This window comes from Anser brachyrhynchus (genome assembly GCF_964034855.1).
Source record: "Anser brachyrhynchus genome assembly, chromosome: 21".
Taxonomy (NCBI): domain Eukaryota; kingdom Metazoa; phylum Chordata; class Aves; order Anseriformes; family Anatidae; genus Anser; species Anser brachyrhynchus.
Window position 1 is genome coordinate 8,910,588 of NC_137714.1, and position 15,840 is coordinate 8,926,427.

At 71.4% G+C, this 15,840-nt stretch overlaps 2 protein-coding genes across 3 annotated transcripts; one reads left to right on the top strand and one right to left on the bottom strand.

Annotated features, from left to right (window-relative positions):
* Positions 1–1,119: 1,119 nt before the first annotated feature.
* Positions 1,120–2,196, bottom strand: HES2 (hes family bHLH transcription factor 2). The gene is made up of 4 exons (XM_080563856.1): positions 2,001–2,196; positions 1,838–1,933; positions 1,460–1,550; positions 1,120–1,379 (listed from the first exon to the last, which is right to left on the bottom strand). The coding sequence occupies exons 1-4, from the start codon at positions 2,058–2,060 to the stop codon at positions 1,207–1,209; spliced, it is 420 nt and encodes a 139-aa protein (XP_080419982.1). The 5' UTR covers positions 2,061–2,196; the 3' UTR covers positions 1,120–1,206.
* A 1,015-nt stretch (positions 2,197–3,211) lies between these two features.
* Positions 3,212–15,490, top strand: ESPN (espin). Of its 2 annotated transcripts, XM_080563857.1 has the most exons (12): positions 3,212–3,551; positions 4,840–5,033; positions 7,630–7,816; positions 7,901–8,083; positions 8,164–8,295; positions 8,404–8,623; positions 8,701–8,972; positions 10,443–10,604; positions 10,679–10,862; positions 12,411–12,556; positions 12,660–12,941; positions 13,309–15,490. In XM_080563857.1, the coding sequence occupies exons 1-12, from the start codon at positions 3,258–3,260 to the stop codon at positions 14,698–14,700; spliced, it is 3,648 nt and encodes a 1,215-aa protein (XP_080419983.1). In that variant the 5' UTR covers positions 3,212–3,257; the 3' UTR covers positions 14,701–15,490. The 2 variants fall into 2 exon arrangements, with proteins under 2 accessions (XP_080419983.1, XP_080419984.1); XM_080563858.1 differs by lacking the exon at positions 10,443–10,604.
* The last annotated feature ends 350 nt before the right edge of the window (positions 15,491–15,840 follow it).

The window sequence follows — 15,840 nt, forward strand, 5'->3', positions numbered from 1 at the left end:
GGGCGGCGGAGCCGCTGCGGCGTGCCCGGGCAGCTCTCCTGGCCCTGCTGCGGCTCCGTGGCGAGCAGCCGGGCACCGGGCTGCATGGGGCCAGGAGGCAGCGGGGCTGTGGCTGCAGGAGGAAGGGGGGCCCAGCGAGGGAACCCCACTGTGCCCCCTCCAGCTGCCGGGTGCCGGCACCGCGGGGCCGGGCCAGCCCTGGCCGAAGGCTCCCAGCAGCACCAGAAGCAAGCCGCCTGTCCCTGCTCCAGGAGCCACTGGGACAGGCCTTGGCTGCAGGCACAGGTGGGATGGTGGTCCTGTGGATCTCCAGGCACAGCCCTGCCGTGGGGCTCGGCTCTGCCCGGAGGTGCTGCAGCCCCACTGCCACCTCCCCCCGCTCAGCTGCCACCCCAGGACACCAAGTCCCCGCCGCGCTGTGCCGTCAGGCGCCGCTGCTCTGCCTGCACGGAGGCTGCTGGCAGCAGGAGGCTCGGGGAGGCCGCAGCCTTCAGGCCTGTGCAGACACCTGCCAGCACCTGCCCGAGCAGGAGGACGCCACGTCGGGCCGCCTGCAGCCCCGTGCCCCTCCTTCCCCAGCCCTCGTGGTTCCCACTGCTCGAGGAAGCCCCACGGGATACCCAGCTTTCTGGGAACTGGTGGGAGCGATGGGCCAGGGCAGCCGGACATTACACGGGGTTGGCGGGGATGCGGCGCCTCCCCTGGGGGCTCCCCCGAGGCCCCGGGGTGGACACAGCTTCCCAGGCGCCCACCGTCTGCGGCCGGGACCTGGCAGGGCCACCGCGTGCCCACGTGCGAGGCCGGGGACAGGCCCAGGCCTGACGCAGGAGCGGGGTGCGAGCGCTGCCAGGCCGTTGCATCAAGGCGCCCGTGCCGCAGCTTGCCTGCGTAATTACCGGGGGGCCGCGGCTGCGGCCGGACCACGCCGGCTGCCGGGGCCGAGCCCAGCGCAGGCGGCCAGGAGGCCGCTGGCGTTTCACCGCTCCCGGGGGAGGCCTGGGCAGGCGGCGGTGCCAGGCTGGGCTGCAGGCAGGAGGGACGCGGCCCGAGCCGGGGCACGGTGCCACGGCAGCTGGGGGCCAGCCGGGCTCCCCTTGGCGTGCCCCGGGCACCACAGCGCAGCTTTGGCAAAAGGTTTATTTGTACAAAGGGGGTCCCTGGGGTCTGTACAAATAAATAGGGCTATGTACAGCTACGCACGGGGGGCTACCAGGGCCGCCAGAGCGGGGCGGCGGGCGGCGGCGGGGCGGCCTTGGGGCAGGCGGGAGGCGGCAGCTCCGGGCGGCGGCGGCGGGCGGCGGGCGGCGGCGGGGGGGCCAGCAGGGCGCCCAGGCGGGCCAGGCAGGCGCGGTACCCGGCGCGGAAGCTCTCCGAGGGCTCTGCGGACAGGCGGCCGTCAGCGGCGGGCCGGGCGGGGGGGGGGCCGGGGGGCGGGCGGGGGGGGGGGGCCGGGGCTCACCTGGGGCCGAGGGCGCGGCCGGCACCTCCTTGAGGAACTGCACGGTCATCTCCAGGATGTCCGCCTTCTCCAGCTTGGAGTAGCGGGAGCTCTGCGGGGCCGGCGGGTCAGCGGCGGGCACCGGCACCGGGCACCGGCGGGAGGGGGCGGGCACGGGACAGGAGCGGGGGGGCCGGGCTGGGGCCGGCGCCGGGGCGAGCGGGGCCGGGGGGGGGCGGAGAGGGAGGGCAGGGCCGGGGGCTGCGGGCCGGGGTCGGGGCGGCGCCGAGGGGGCGGGCGGGCACGGAAGGGGGGTGCGGGAAGGGGCTCGACGGGACGGGGCGGCGGGGGCGGCTCGGGGGCGGGCCGGGAGCGGGGGGCCGGGGCCGCGGCACTCACGTCCTTGCCGACGAGCGGCAGGATGAGCGCCTTGAGCTGGCTGAGGCTCTCGTTGATGCGGGCGCGGCGGCGCTTCTCCAGCAGGGGCTTGAGGGTCTGCGGGGAGAAGGGGCGGTGAGGGCGGCCCGGCCTCGACGGGGCCCTCGGGGGGGCCGCCGCTCACCTTGCGCGTCTCGGCGGCGGGGCGGCGCGGGGGCCGCGGCGGGGAGCCCGGCGGGGACATGGTGCTCCGGCGCTCCGCCGCCGCCGCCGCCGCCTTTATGGGCCGCCGGGCCGCCCCGCCTCCCTCCCCGGGACTGCGCCGTCGGGGCAGGGCGGGCGGGCAGGGAGGCAGCGCGGGGACAGCGGGCAGGGAGGCTGGAAGGGAGGGCCGGGAGGGGAGGGCAGGGCCGGGCGGGGAGGCAGGGCGGGAGGGAGGCAGGGCAGGTGGGGAGAGGCCGCCAGGGAGGCAGGGGGAGGCCCGGCCTCGCCGCTGTCCGTGGTGCTGGAGGCGCCCCCGCCGCTGTTCGCGGTGCTGAAGGAGCGGGGCCGGGACCGGGGCGTCTGAGCCTGCCCCCGGTAACCGCCGTCGGTGCCCGCAGCGGCAGCCCCGCAGGGGGCAGCGGAGGCACAGCGGGGCCCTCACCTGCGGCTGCCGCAGATCCGGGGACGCCCGAGGGGTGGGGGCACCCTGCCGGCACCCTGCGCCCCCCGCCGCCTCTTTTCTCCAGCAGCAGAGCGGGCCCGGACGGGAGGCTCCCGGCACAGCCTTGGATCTTATCTGAAAGTAAATTTCTCGTCCTGAGGGCTTGAAAACGGGGCCGAAACGCGGCGCCCAAGGCTGCCGAGGGGCACAGCGACTGCCCCCGCCCCACGGCACCCCCTGCGCGGGGGGCACAGCCCCGGCCCAGCGCGCCCCCGGCCCCGTGCCCCCTGCGGCCACCCCGGCCCCGCTCCCCGCCGCCACCGACGTGTCCCCGCGCCGGCCCTGCCGTCACCTCCGGCCCTCCTCGGGAGAAATCGCAGCCTGCGAGACGACGGCAGGAGGCAAACCTGGGCTCCGCGGCTCCCCGCGCAGGGCCGGCCCGTTAACGCTGCCCGCCGGGGACTCGGGGCGGCGGGGCCGGTGTCCCTGCATGGGCTGCGCGGCCCCGGGGACACCGGCGGCCCCCGCCGCGCCCGGGCTAGGTGGCGCCGCGCCCCCGCCGCGGCCCCGGGTCCCGGTCTCGGTCAGGGTCCGACAGGCGGCGGGGCGGCCGCCGTGCCCCGACGGCGGGGCTCCCGCCGGGGCGGCGCGGGGCGGGCGGGCGGGGGGGCGGCGGGGCGGGCCGGCCCCGGGGGAGGGAGGAGCCGGCGGGGCCGGGCCGCCGCGCCGCGGGGGCGCCGCTCAGTGCCAAGCGGCGGCCGGACGGCCCCGCGCGGCCGGTGCGGGGCCGGGGCCATGGCGCTGGAGCGGGCGCTGCTGGCGGCGCGGCAGGGCGACGTGGAGGCGCTGCGGGGGCTGCGGGCGGCGGGGCTGCTGCGGCCGGGGCTGCGGGACGCGCTCGGAGCCTCCCCCGCGCACCACGCCGCCCGCGCCGGCCGCCTCGCCTGCCTCCGCTACCTGGCGGCCGAGGCCGCGCTGCGCGGCGACGCGCGGGCGCGCAACGGGGCCACGCCGGCCCACGACGCCGCCGCCACCGGCAACCTCGCCTGTCTGCAGTGGCTGCTCACGCAGGGGGGCTGCGGCGTGCAGGTGCGAGCGGCCGCGGGGCCGGGGAGGGGGCGCGGGGCTCGACGGAGCGGGCGCGGCGGGCTGCCGGGACGGGAGCGCGGCCCCGGGGGGGCGGCCGGGCCGCCGCCGCCGCCGCCTCCTCCTCCTCCTCCTCCCCCCCCGGCACCTCCGGCCGCGGAGAGGCTCCCGGCGGGGTCTCGGAAAGCCTGGAAGCACCCAGGGGCGTTTCAGCATGCCCCAGAGACCCCCGCCGTGCCCCGCTCGGCTGAGGCACCCCACGCCTCCACCGCAGCTCCCAGGGCCACAGACGCCTGCACCAAGGGGCAGCCAAGTCCCCAAAACATCCGCGCTGCAGGGGCTGCGCCCCGTGGAGGGGGGGGGGTCCACAGCCAGGGCCTGGCCGGGGTGAGGAGCTCCGGGATCGTGTCCGGCTGCGTGGGTCTGGTGCGAGAGGTGGTGGCCATGGGGAGAAGGTCACAGATGGGCTCTGCCGAGGGCACGTGGCCACCCACAGCCACATGGCCACCTCCAGCAGCACCGTAGCCCCGCGTGGGCTCTGCCTTGCCCGAGCTGCCCAGCGGCAGGGGGCTCAGGAGGGCGTAGGCATGCAGCAGCACCTTGTGCTGGGCCCTGACCCTGCGCTGGGCCGGGAGCTGCTGGCACAGCCACCCCCGGAGCGGGCACCCAGCTGGGACAGCAGGTCTGGCACGCTCCGGACAGAGCCCACCCAGAGCCGAGGAGGGCACGGAGGTTCAGGTGGAAGCTGCACCCCAGGGTGCCAGCCCCTTCCCGGGGTTACACAACCAGAGCAAGCCCCGGGGCAGATAAGCAGCTTGCCCGGGGCTGGCAGAGAGGTAACAACATGTGACGTGGAGGAGGAGGAGGGGTGGGAGAAGTGATTAAGCAGGAAGGACGGGTTCAGCACGGTTCGGTGCCGTCCTGGCCCAGGGCCAGCTGTGCTCTGCATCCCGTGGAGCTAGGAGGGGAGCCGGGCCGCCGGCAGCGCGGTGAGCCCCCGCAGCAGGGAGAACAAGCAGGGCTTTGTGCACCACCAGCAGCCGACGAGGCCCCACAGCCAGGCTGGTGCACTGCTGCTGGGGCCCGTGGGGACCTGGCACGGACCGGGCACGCTTACAGCCCCGGTCTCCTCTCCCCTGCTTCCCAGGGCCATCCCCTCCTGCCCTGAGCCCTGCAGGGCCGCCCATGCTCGGTACAGACAGAGCTTCCCCAGCCCCCTGCACACGCCCTCGCTGGAGGCTCTGGGCAGCCTGTGCTCCCGGGTGCCGAGGCCTCTCCCTTCCTCCCGCAGGACACAGACAACTCCGGTGCCACTATCCTACATCTCGCAGCCCGATTCGGTCACCACGAGGTGATCGACTGGCTCCTCCGCTTCAGAGGCAGCGACCCCACAGCAGCCACGGACACGGGAGCGCTGCCGGTCCACTACGCTGCGGCCAAAGGGGATTTCCCCTCCCTGCGACTTCTCCTAGGACACTGCCCAAGGTAACAGCCCCTGCTGCCGAGGGGGGCACAGGGGCCAAGCTGATGGCGCGCTGACTGGCAGCCCCGCTGCCACCTGTCCTTCCCCTGAGCTGCTGTGCAAGGTGCCAGCACTGGGCACCAGCCACTTGGAGATGCGGCCATCTCCACCCCCCTTGCATCACAGCTCCAAGGGCAACACAGCAGCATTATCACCTCGGGAAGGCAGCTGTGCCTTCTTTATCACCCGGAGAGAAAGGGCGAGGAGGAGCGCAGTGAGCACTGACAGAAATATAGCTGCCGACCACGAGCAGCATGCAGCAGGGTTTGTTCGCGGCGCTCTTGGCGCGGGGCGATAACACAGCCGCCTTTGTCCGCCCGCCGTTATGTAAATGGATTAGGCTGCCCGCGGAGCAGAGGCTGCTCCCTGCACCAGAGGCGACCTTCCCCGCTGCCTCCAGGGGCTCAGGGCCACGGCACCACCGGCCCCAGCAGCACTGCTCGGCCAGCACCGCCACGGCCCCGCTCCGCTCCTGGGGTCAGCCCCCCGTGTGGCCGCCCCCCGCCGTGCCCTGGGGACACAGCACGGCTGCCACAGGGCACACAGCGCCAAGCCACCCCAGGCCTCACCATGTGATTACGTGGCCCCTAATCTCATTTCCCACGGTGGGCAGAGGCTGCTATAAATAACCAGGGCCCTGGCCGAGGGGGGGGGTCGTGGGGACACACTTCCCCACCACGCCGTGCCCAGCAGGTGCAGGGACCACAGGTATCGGGGGCATGGAGAGGTGGCAGGACCCCCTCAGGCTGCCCCTGGCCTCATTCTCACCCCCTTCCCCAGGTGCCACATGGTCCCGCACCAGCACCCAGACCCACACAGCCATCCCACCGGCAGGGCCCCTGGCAGGGCCCCTTGCTGGGCCCCATTGCTGGCCCCCCATTGCTGCCCCCCCAGCAGCTGCCCCCCACCTACCTACCCAACTGCAAGCAGCCTCCCCAGCCCAGCCACCCTGGCTCTTTATCTCCTTGCCCCAGGTGTGCGGGCTCGGGGGGACACCTGTGCTGCCCCCACACCCAGACGAATTAACCCTCCCCATCCCGGGGCCCAGCTCCCTCACAGCCATGGTTCCTGCTCAGTCCCTGCATTGTCACCCCCGCAGCACGCTTGGCGGCAGCGCTTTCACATTGAATTTCATGTCCCTGCTGGGGTTACTCTGCTGCTATCGCCCGCCTTCCACCGCCAAGGTGGCCCCTGAATTATTTACTGCTCGCCCTGTGCTCGGGCCCCGCAGCTTGCAGGAGGCTCTGTTACAGCTGTGAAATTCAATCCTGGGGCGCTGCGGGACATGGCCACAGCTCGGGCAGGAGGGCGCGTGCCAGGCTGGGCAGCCAGCACCAGCAGCGAGGCCGCAGCGTCCCCGGCACCTCCGCTGCTGGCTCGGCTGCCCCACGGGGTCCGCAGCAGCTGGTGGCGAGGCGGGCGGCCAGGGTGGGGTCGTGGCCATCTGGCAAAGCAGTTCACCCACAGCGCCGAGCGCCTGGCTCCCAGCCGGTGCTCACCCGAGTGGATTAACCCCTCCCCATAACTGGGAAATGGCAATTATGGATTGAAAATGTGCCCATTGCACCCGCACCACAACCGTGCATGGCTCTGCTGTGCCCTAGCCAGCCCCCAGCCCTGTTCCTGGTCCCAGTCTCCAGTGCGGTGCACGGAAAGCTGGCATCCTGCAGCATGGCACAGCGCAGAGCCAGTGCTGGCCGCCACCCGTCTCACAGTTACAGGGATCAATTATTAAGGGCCCGTGATCTCTGCGATAACAGAGCAGAGTATTTATTGCACTTCCTTTTTTAAATATTCAACAGGTTTTTATGGCGCACTTAAAAACCAGCTTCCTGCATGGCAAGGGTGTGCAGTGTGGGACGCAGGATTTAGGAAGCGGGATTTGGGATGCGGGATGCAGGGTGCTGGATGTGGGACGTGGGATGCATGACTCAGGATGTGGCCACGGGGGTGCCAAGGGCTGGGGGGAGCGGTGCCCGGCAGTGGGGCTGCTGGGGAGCAGCAAGGCTGGGCAGTGCCAACGTGCAGGTCCACCCTTCCCCACCGGCTGCTGGTGCCTAAGCTGCTTACTTAAAAATACTGCTAGATTGCAGTGTCCAAAAACAGCCGAAGGAATGCGATTAGCCCGAGCTTATTGACTTAATGACCTCCCGCGGCAGCCGCTGTGTCTGTGTGGGGACTGAGCAGGGCTGTGGGGTGGCCGGCCCCAGCCCATATTGCCCGGCAGCTGGTGCTGCCCTGCCTGCCCTGTGCCCTCCGTGCCCCCCAGGCCCTGTGACACACGTGGTCCCTGTGTCCCACACATCCCCTGTGCCCAGTGTGCCCCTGTGCCCTCATATCCCCGTGTCCTCCATGCCCCTGCGACCATGTCCCCTGTGCCCCACACCCCCATGTCCCCGGTGCCCCAAGCAGTGCTGGCTCAGGGACCCCTGCAGAGGGGAGGGGGGGGTCACAGCAGTGCTCACCCTGTGCCGCCCCCCCAGCTCTCTGCCCCATGCACTCACGGGCTGTGCAACCAGATGAGGGTTGCAGGTGCCCAGCGCCGTGCTCTGCTTGCAGCACTCTCAGTGCCCAGACCAAGACCGGTGCCACCCCTCTGTACCTCGCCTGCCAGGAGGGCCACCTCGAGATCATCCAGTACTTGGTGAAGGACTGTGGGGCTGACCCCCACGTGCGCGCCAATGACGGCATGACCCCGCTGCACGCCGCGGCCCAGATGGGCCACAACACCGTCATCGTCTGGCTGGTAAGTGCTGCCTGGGCACGGCACAGCTCGGCACGGCACAGCTCGGCACGGCACGGCGGCCCTGCTCATCTGCCACCTCCGCAGATGAGCTTCACGACGGTGAGCCTGTCAGAGCGGGATGACGACGGGGCCACAGCCATGCACTTCGCCGCCAGCCGCGGCCACGCCAAGGTGCTGAGCTGGCTCCTGTTGCACGGGGGCGAGATCACAGCAGACGGCTGGGGCGGCACGCCACTGCACGACGCCGCTGAGAACGGCGAGCTGGAGGTTGGTGCTGGTGGCCGAGGGTGCTGGTGGGGAGGGGGGGAGCACGGCATCAACCCTGCCACGCTCCCCCCTCTCCCCAGTGCTGCCAGATTCTGGTGGTGAATGGTGCCGACCTCAGCATCCGCGACCAGGATGGCTACACAGCAGCCGACCTCGCCGACTACAACGGCCACAGCCACTGCGCCAAGTACCTGCGCACCGTGGAGAACATGGTACGGTGGCACCCTGCAGCATCGGGACACAGCGCGCGGGGGGCTCGTGGGGGTGTGCAGGGCCTGGGTGCTGCTGCCCACCTCCTGACCGCTCGGCTGTGCCGGCAGAGCGTGGAGCACCGCGTGCTGTCGCGAGACCCCTCAGCAGATGGGGAGTGCCGGCAGCCCGACTCGGGCATGTCGTCGCCCAACACCACGGCGTCGGCGCCCCAGGCACGCTTTGAGGTGGGCTCCCCCGCCAGCACCCTCTCCAACTACGACTCCTGCAACTCCAGCCAGTCGAGCACCGGAGAGAAGAGGGGTGGCCCCCACGGGGCCCCCACAGCCCGTGAGTGCATGGGTCAGGGAGCTGGGGGGGGCAACACACAGGGTGAGTGCTGCTGTGACCCCCCCTCCCCTCTGCAGGGGTCCCCGAGCCAGCGCTGACGGACATGCAGGCGTACATGGACATGCTGAATCCCGAGACGCGGCCACGGGGCAGGGGGTCAGCAAGTGAGGGCCCCCCACCGCCACCCCCCAGCTTCCCCCCGCCGCCACCCCCACCTGCCACCCGCCCGCCCCCGCCGCCCCCCAGCTACCCCGCGCCTGCGCCCCCCGCCTCCCCCGACACCGCCGACATCTACGTGCGGGCCAAGAACAACCTGCGGCACGTGGAGAGCCAGGCGCTGCGCAGAGAGGTACGGTCCCCCCGTGCTCCCCGCCCAGCTGCTCCTGGCCGTGAGCTCAGGGGGGCTGCCGGGGGGGGTGGGCACACCTCCGGGCACCCATGTCCCATGGGCAGTCAGTAACTAGTGGCAGCACCGCCGGGGGTGGCACGCCAAGTGCCTGCCATGGCAGCAGGGGTACGGCAAGCTGGGGCCAGTGATGCCCCACCACCGAACTGCGCCGGCTCAGAGCGCCAGCGCCGTGTGGGTGGCGTGCGCTGTGCTCACGTGGTGCCAGCGGTGCCACCGGCACAGTGCCCCGGGCGAGCTGGGCGTGGGCGGCTGCGTGGAGGCGTGGGGTGCAGGCAGCAGCTGTAACCCGAGTGCCCAGCTCCGGTGTCACCTGCGCCGCAGGTGTCGGGTGGCATTGCCGGCGCTGCCAGGAGCTGAGAGGGCTCAGCTGGGACGTACAGGTAAGAGGGGCGCAGCTGCCTGGGGCAGGGGGGGCACTGGGTGCAGGGGGCTTGGGGTCCGCCTCGACCCCAGCCATGGGCCCCACCACCCGGCTGGGGACAGCCTGGTGTATGGCCACGGCTGCAGGCGTGGGTAAGCACCAGCAGAGCCCCGCGCTGCAGGGGTCCGGGGCACGCAGGATGGGGTCTTGGCAGAGCAGCGTGTGCCAGGCCTGTGCTGGGCTCCCCATTGTTTGTTAGCACACGTAGGGCTAACGAGCGGCCCTGCCCGGGGCTGCCCACGGCAGGCGTGGTTGCGTGTGAGCTCAAGCACTGTTGGTGCCAGGGTGTGTGGGCACCCGGTGCTGTGAGGCCGGGCGGCACCAACCTCGCACCCACCCGTGGGGCTGGGGCTGGGGCTGCTGGAGCCAGAGCCAGGCTTGGCGCGGTGCCCGGCGGCTGCCGGAGCAGGAAGCACCGAGCTGGCACTTGTTGACTTAGCTGGGGCTGCTGGTGGCGTGCTGTGCCCAGGCTCACCATGCAAATGCCTCGGGCGGAGGTGGCGCACAGAGAAATGCAAATAGTGGGGCCCTGGGCGCAGGGAGCAGGGCACGGGACTGTGCCACAGCGGCGGGACCCCTCACCCGGGCGTGGGCACGGCCCCCTGCAGTGTGGCCGCTCCACAGCACGACCCGCAAAGCCCCGGAGGTATGCACTGGGGTGAGCCGAGGCCGTGCTGCCGCAGGTCTTACTGCCTTAATAGCGACGTTTACAGCCGGGTCTGCGGCAGGGCTCCGGCCCCGCGGGGATAAGCTCAAGCTCCCAGCTAATCCGTGGGGCCGGGAGGCAGCGCTCCCGTTCCCAGGGGGTTATCCCAGGGGAGGCTCAGCCGGGCTCCCAGGCACAGGCCATGGGGTCGCGGTGCCAGGCACTGTCGGGGGCCGCAGCCAACCCCACGCTCAGCCCGCATCCCCCCAGGGCATGCACCATGGCCATGCCGCGGCCCTGCTGAGCCCAGCGTGGCCCCGCTCAGCTGCGCTCCCCGTTGCAGCTAGCATCACGCGAGGGCAGCCCCGAGGGCCTGCGCCGGGCCGACTCCACGAGGCGGTCGAGGAACTTCAGCAAGCAGCCAAGCACGGGCGATTACTATAAGCACCTGGGGCCCAGCGCGGTGGAGCTGCCCGGCCCCCGCAGGATGGCACACAGTGAGGAGGTGAGCCCGGGCCCTGGTGCCGCGGGCAGCGCGGTGGCACTGGCTCCGTGTGACGACCGCCCGTGATCTTTCAGGCCTCTCCCCTCTCCGCGGACACCATGCACAACGGGGGCCCGGCAGAGAGCAAGCCTGGTGCCGAGCTGCCGCCCCCACCGCCGCCCCCGCCGCTGCCCGAAACCGCCTGCCCACCGCCACCACCGCCACCTCCGCCAGCTGAGGCCCCCACCGGCCCCCGTCGCTCCTCCTCCTCCACGGGAAGTAAGTCGGGGGTCCTGGGGAGCACGGGGGGCCAGGGCCCGGCAGCGGGCACAGCGCCTGCCCCAGCTGTGCGGCGGTGCCGTGCTGCACGAGCCCCAGCACTGGGCGCCTTCGTGCTTCTCCTCTCCCTGGGCTCCGGCTCCTCGGGGCACGGCTCCTGACAGCCTCTCTGTCCTTCTCTCCTCCGGTCTCGGCGCGGGGGCTCCCACGCCTGCCCGCCCCCACTTGCTCTCACTGCTGGCTGCTTCTCTTCTCTCTTGTCTTGTGGTGGCCAAATCCTTCCTCTGCTACACGCGCTGTGCCGCCTCTCTGCTTCTCCCCCTAGAAGGAAAGGCTTTGAGACAGATGAAGAGTAAGTACCACGGCTCTTTACTCTTTGGTGGTCAGGTAGTGCCTGCGGGGACGGAGCGCCTGCAGCCGAGAGCAGGGCGCCTCGATGGGGCGCAGATGGCAGGGCCGGATTCCAGCTCCGGTCCCAGCAGCTTTCCCCAGCACCGGCCCACCCTGCGGCCAGGGAGCGAACATGGTGCTGGGGAAGCGCTGCCCGCACCCCTGCCAGCTCGCTGCCTGCCGAGCGGGGCTGTCCTGCAGGATGGCCAAGGTGGCCGCTGTCCCTCCGGCCAGGCACAATGGTGCCCAGCCCTCTCCAACGTGTCCCAGGCCACGAGGCCAACGTGACGCTTGGTGCCAAGCAGGAGCCCTGAGCTGCGGCACGGCTCCGCCTGAGACAGGAGCAGAGCGTGGGGCCACTGCTGCTGCCCAGGCAGGGCTGGCAGGGCCCCGTGCCCCCTGCGGCCCCGCGGCCCCGCGCACAGAGCGCCTTTGTTCGCGCTCAGCCGGCCGGCATTACCTCGCCACGTGAGCGCACCGGCCGCTCCCCCGCCGCTGATTGCAGCTCGCAGGCTGGCAGCCGCTCAGCCCCCGCTTTATTAGCGCCGGCTCCCAGGGACTGGGGTCTCAGTGGCACTGGATGGCATTGCGAGCGCCCGGCTGGGCCCTCCGCACCAACAGGAGTCTGGCCCCTGCTGCGGCGCGGCCGAGCGGGCGAGCGCAGGGCGGTGGGGAAGGGGCTCTGCCACGGCACGGCACCATGGGCCTTTAGGGACGCACGCATGGCTGGCACGGACGGTGGGTGCTCACGGGGCAGGGTGCCAGAGCCCCGGCTGCGGCTCGGGGCTGGTGGGTGCGTTGCTACCGGGACACCGTGGGCGGCTGCAGGGCGCCAGGACCTCTGCGAGGCAGCACGGGGCTGTCCTGCTGCAACAGGGCTGCTGCCAGCCACGGTCCTGTCCCTCTGGTCACCACAAGCCGTTGTCACAGCGCGGTGCCAGGCTCACGGGTAGAGGTGGGCAGCGCTCAGGGCTGGGGCTGCCCGGCTGCCCTGGGGAGCTGGGTGCCAGGGTTCTGGTCTGTTGGGGTCCCAAGGGCTCCTGGGTGTGGGGGGCTGTTGGCCGGCCCCCCGTCACCCCCGTGGTCCGCAATCTGCTGGGGAAGCAGGGGGCCGGCAGCAGCGGGGCCCTTACTGCCCACCATGCCTTTCTCCGCCAGGCACCAAGTCGTTCAACATGATGTCCCCCACCGGCGACAACTCGGAGCTCCTGGCCGAGATCAAGGCTGGGAAGAGCCTGAAGCCGACGCCGCAAAGCAAAGGCTTCACCACTGTCTTCTCTGGCAGTGGCCAGGCAGGGGCCAATGTAGGTGGTGGAGTGGTGTGGGGCAAGGCGGGAGGGCCCTGAGCCCTGTGGGACTGGGGGGGCACAGCGGGCACCCACTCTCCCTTCCTCCCTTCCTCCACAGGCCGAGTCGCCGCTATCCTCCCCATCGCCCACCAGGACGCCCACCCCGCCGGCCACCCCCGAGGCTGTGGGGCTGCCGCGCTGCATGGCAGGGGGCTCACCGGAGCCGGTGCTCAATGGGAGCTCACCGGTGCCGGGGCCGGGGGCCGGGGGCCCGCCAGACGCGGAGGCGCTGGTGCCGAGCCACGACGAGCAGGGCCGGCCCATCCCCGAGTGGAAGCGGCAGGTGATGGTGCGCAAGCTGCAGCTCCGCATGCAGGAGGAAGAGGAGCAGCGGCGCAAGGTAGGGGGGGACCCTCTGCGGGGCTCCGTGTGCTGTGCGTGCGGTGAGAGCGGCATGGGCATGGCCCAGCAGCCCAGGACCCGTCTCCTGGACACGGCGCAGCACGGCATCGCCTCCGGCTCCCCGCTGCGCCTGGACAGCCCCAGCCCCGCTGCATGCAGGGGACAGCTCCGCCACGCGTGCTGTGGGTGCTGTGTACCCTGCCCGGCTGCAGAGCCCTTCCCGGAGTGCTCGTCCCATGTGGCCACCAGCGGTGCGAGGCGTGCGCGGTCCTGGCCCCCTGCTGGACCCCGGTGCTGGGGGGTTGGCACGTGCAAGGCTGCGGGGCGCGTCCTCAGGAGCTGTTTTGCCCTTTTTCCTGCCCTAGCTGGAGCCTGGGAGCGTCTTGTCCCCCCCGTGCTGGCGCTACTCCCCCGCCCACGGGGGCATGCTGGGACCCTTTGGGCAGCTCATGACGGAGGAGGACATTCTCCGCATTGAGAGGCAAATCGAAAACCTGCAGGTGATGCACAAGGTGCAGACAGTGGAGACGGAGCTGGAGCAGCTGGAGGAGGAGCTGCAGCAGCTCCTGCCGCTCCCAGCCACCCTGGCCCCCGAGCGCTTTTCCCTCGACCCCCGGCGCCTGCAGGGCCGTGCCGAGGACCTGCCCGCCTGGTGCAGCAAGACCTCTGCGCTGCTGAGGAGCATGGCCGTGCTGCTGGCTGCTCTGGGGGGCCGGGAGAGCCCTGGGCTGGGGGGAGTGGCGAGCAGCGCCGTGCCCCAGAGGTCCCCTCCCGGTGCCCCGGCCGGCACCCAGCAGGACGCCCAGCGTGAGATCCTGCACTGCGGTGTGTCCGTCCGCAGCCTCAAGGCCAACTATGAGGGGCTGGTGGGAGCCCCCGTGCCCCGCACCAGGGTCACCAAGCGGAAGCGGTCACTGCCCCCAGGAGCACCCGTGGAAGTCTGCACCCGTGAGCCCGTCCTGGAGGAGGAGTACGGGGACGGGGACGCAGTCGGGGTGCTGCGGCGCAGCCAGCCAGTGCAGACGGAGCTGAGCTGCCTGCAGGAGCGCATCGATGCACGGAAGGAGCGCGCCGTTTCCCTCTTCCTGGAGCACTGGAAGAAGTGGGCACTGGCGGAGGCACCTGGTGCACGCACCCATGGGGACGATCGGCTGCGGCGGCTCTGGAAGCAGCGGCAGGCGGTGGGGAGGCTGCTGGCACGCTGGAGGAGCGTTGCCCACCGGGTGCCTGGGAGGCAGATCCGGCGGCTGAGTCGCGCTGATGTGCTCTACTGGCCCGAGCACTTCTTGCCCCATGTCCGAGGCTCACCCGTGCCCTACGACAGCCTCTCGCTCGACCTCTTCATGCTGGGCTACTTCCAGCTGCTGGAGATGAACCTCAGCCCCGAGGAGCGCCGCTTCCGGCACCTGCTGTGCTACGAGATGTTCGACCGCCTGGGCACCCACAGCTGGGAGTGCATCCGCCGCTTCCACCGTGCCGCGCTGGAGCGGGTCGAGGCTGGCCACCGCTGCTGGCTCGACGGCTTCGAGGACCTCAAGCAGGAGTTCTTTGGGGACAGCCCCACAGTGCCCACAGCAGCAGCGGCGTCGACTCCTTCATCCCCCAGTCTGGCACCCACTGCTGCAGCCCAGGGAGGCAAGGAGCCGGCCCAGCTGGTCTCGGAGCTGGGGGAGTTCAGTGACGAGGACATCTGCCGCTACATCGACCGCAGCTTCTCCTTCTGGAAGGAGAAGGAGGCAGAGATGTTCGATATCTGAGCTCGGTGGGATGCTGTGGCAGCAGCAGGCCCCGGGGCTGTGGTGGTGGCATGTGGCTGGTGGAGTGCACGGCTGGGGCGTGCAGCCAGGAGAGGCTCCGGGTGCAGCCGGGCAGCAGGACCCCGTGCCTTGGCACAGCTCAGCTGCTCTCACGGCAGCAGGACTGCGGGCCGGCTCTGCAGACCCATGGGTTTTGCTTCATGCCCTGGGAGCAGGCCCCGGGTGCCCAGACCCTTCGGGGGTTCTGTGGCCAGCTGTGTGTCGAAGTTGCTGTGTGCCCCTTGCCGCGGCTGTGTGTTGTGCTGGGGGCTCAGCTCCCCTTTGGTGTGCTGTTTGCGGTGCCGGGGCGTCGTGGGCCCCCACGTGTCGGTGCAATAAAGCTGTGTGTGCTGTGAAGGGCTCAGCGCTCCGCACGCTCCTTGGTCGCGTGTGCTCCCCGCACCGGGATAACGTGGACAGCGAGGGGCTGGGGATGGCAGGACCCGTCACCGCAGGGCTCCCGCCTGGCACCGTGCCCACGGCATTGCGGAGCCGTGTCCCATCAGCGCCGTGCCGCGTTGTGCGGTGCCGGGGGTGCGCCTCACTCCTGCCGGCTGCCTCCACACTTGTGCTCCCCGTGGCCAGTGGGATGTGGGCCCAGGGGTGATGTCCTTGGGGCTGGGTCGGTCCTGGCCCATGGGGGGGGGGTTGCTTTCCAGGAGCCTTTGCCATCCTTCGCTTCCCCCAGTGGAGCCCGGCCAGCCACCCCAGGGCCCTGCGCTCCCGTGGCTGTCCGTAACGCGGCTGTTTGTTGCAGGAGAAGGAGGAGGAGGCGCGCCTGGCCAGCATGCCGGCCTGGAGGAGGGACATCCTGCGCAAGAAGCTGGAGGAGGAGAGGTGAGCAGGGCGGGCTGGGGGCCGCCTGTGCTGGCCAGCTGCCCCCAGCCCACACTAACGGCATCTTGTCCCTTTGCTTTCACAGGGAGCAGAAACGGTGAGTGCCGTCTGTCCCCTTCCCTGGCAGGGGGGTGGGCGCGCGGCTGGGCTCAGTGACCCACAGCACCCCGTCCCCTCTGCTGCCGAGCAGGAAAGAGCAAGAGAAGCTGAAGCGAGAGGAGGAGGAGAAGGAGAAGGAGCAGTCAGAAAAGCTAAGGACTCTTG

Bases quoted from the DNA above. Each gene is read 5' to 3' on its own strand.
- HES2 (XM_080563856.1), bottom strand. From the start codon at position 2,060: ATGTCCCCGCCGGGCTCCCCGCCGCGGCCCCCGCGCCGCCCCGCCGCC. The intron at 1,934-2,000 runs GTGAGCGGCGGC...TTCTCCCCGCAG, and splicing joins CCGCCGCCGAGACGCGCAAG to ACCCTCAAGCCCCTGCTGGA. The intron at 1,551-1,837 runs GTGAGTGCCGCG...CCGGCCCCGCAG, and splicing joins TGCCGCTCGTCGGCAAGGAC to AGCTCCCGCTACTCCAAGCT.
- ESPN (XM_080563857.1), top strand. From the start codon at position 3,258: ATGGCGCTGGAGCGGGCGCTGCTGGCGGCGCGGCAGGGCGACGTGGAG. The intron at 8,973-10,442 runs GTACGGTCCCCC...TCCCCGTTGCAG, and splicing joins GCCAGGCGCTGCGCAGAGAG to CTAGCATCACGCGAGGGCAG. The intron at 12,557-12,659 runs GTAGGTGGTGGA...CTTCCTCCACAG, and splicing joins GTGGCCAGGCAGGGGCCAAT to GCCGAGTCGCCGCTATCCTC.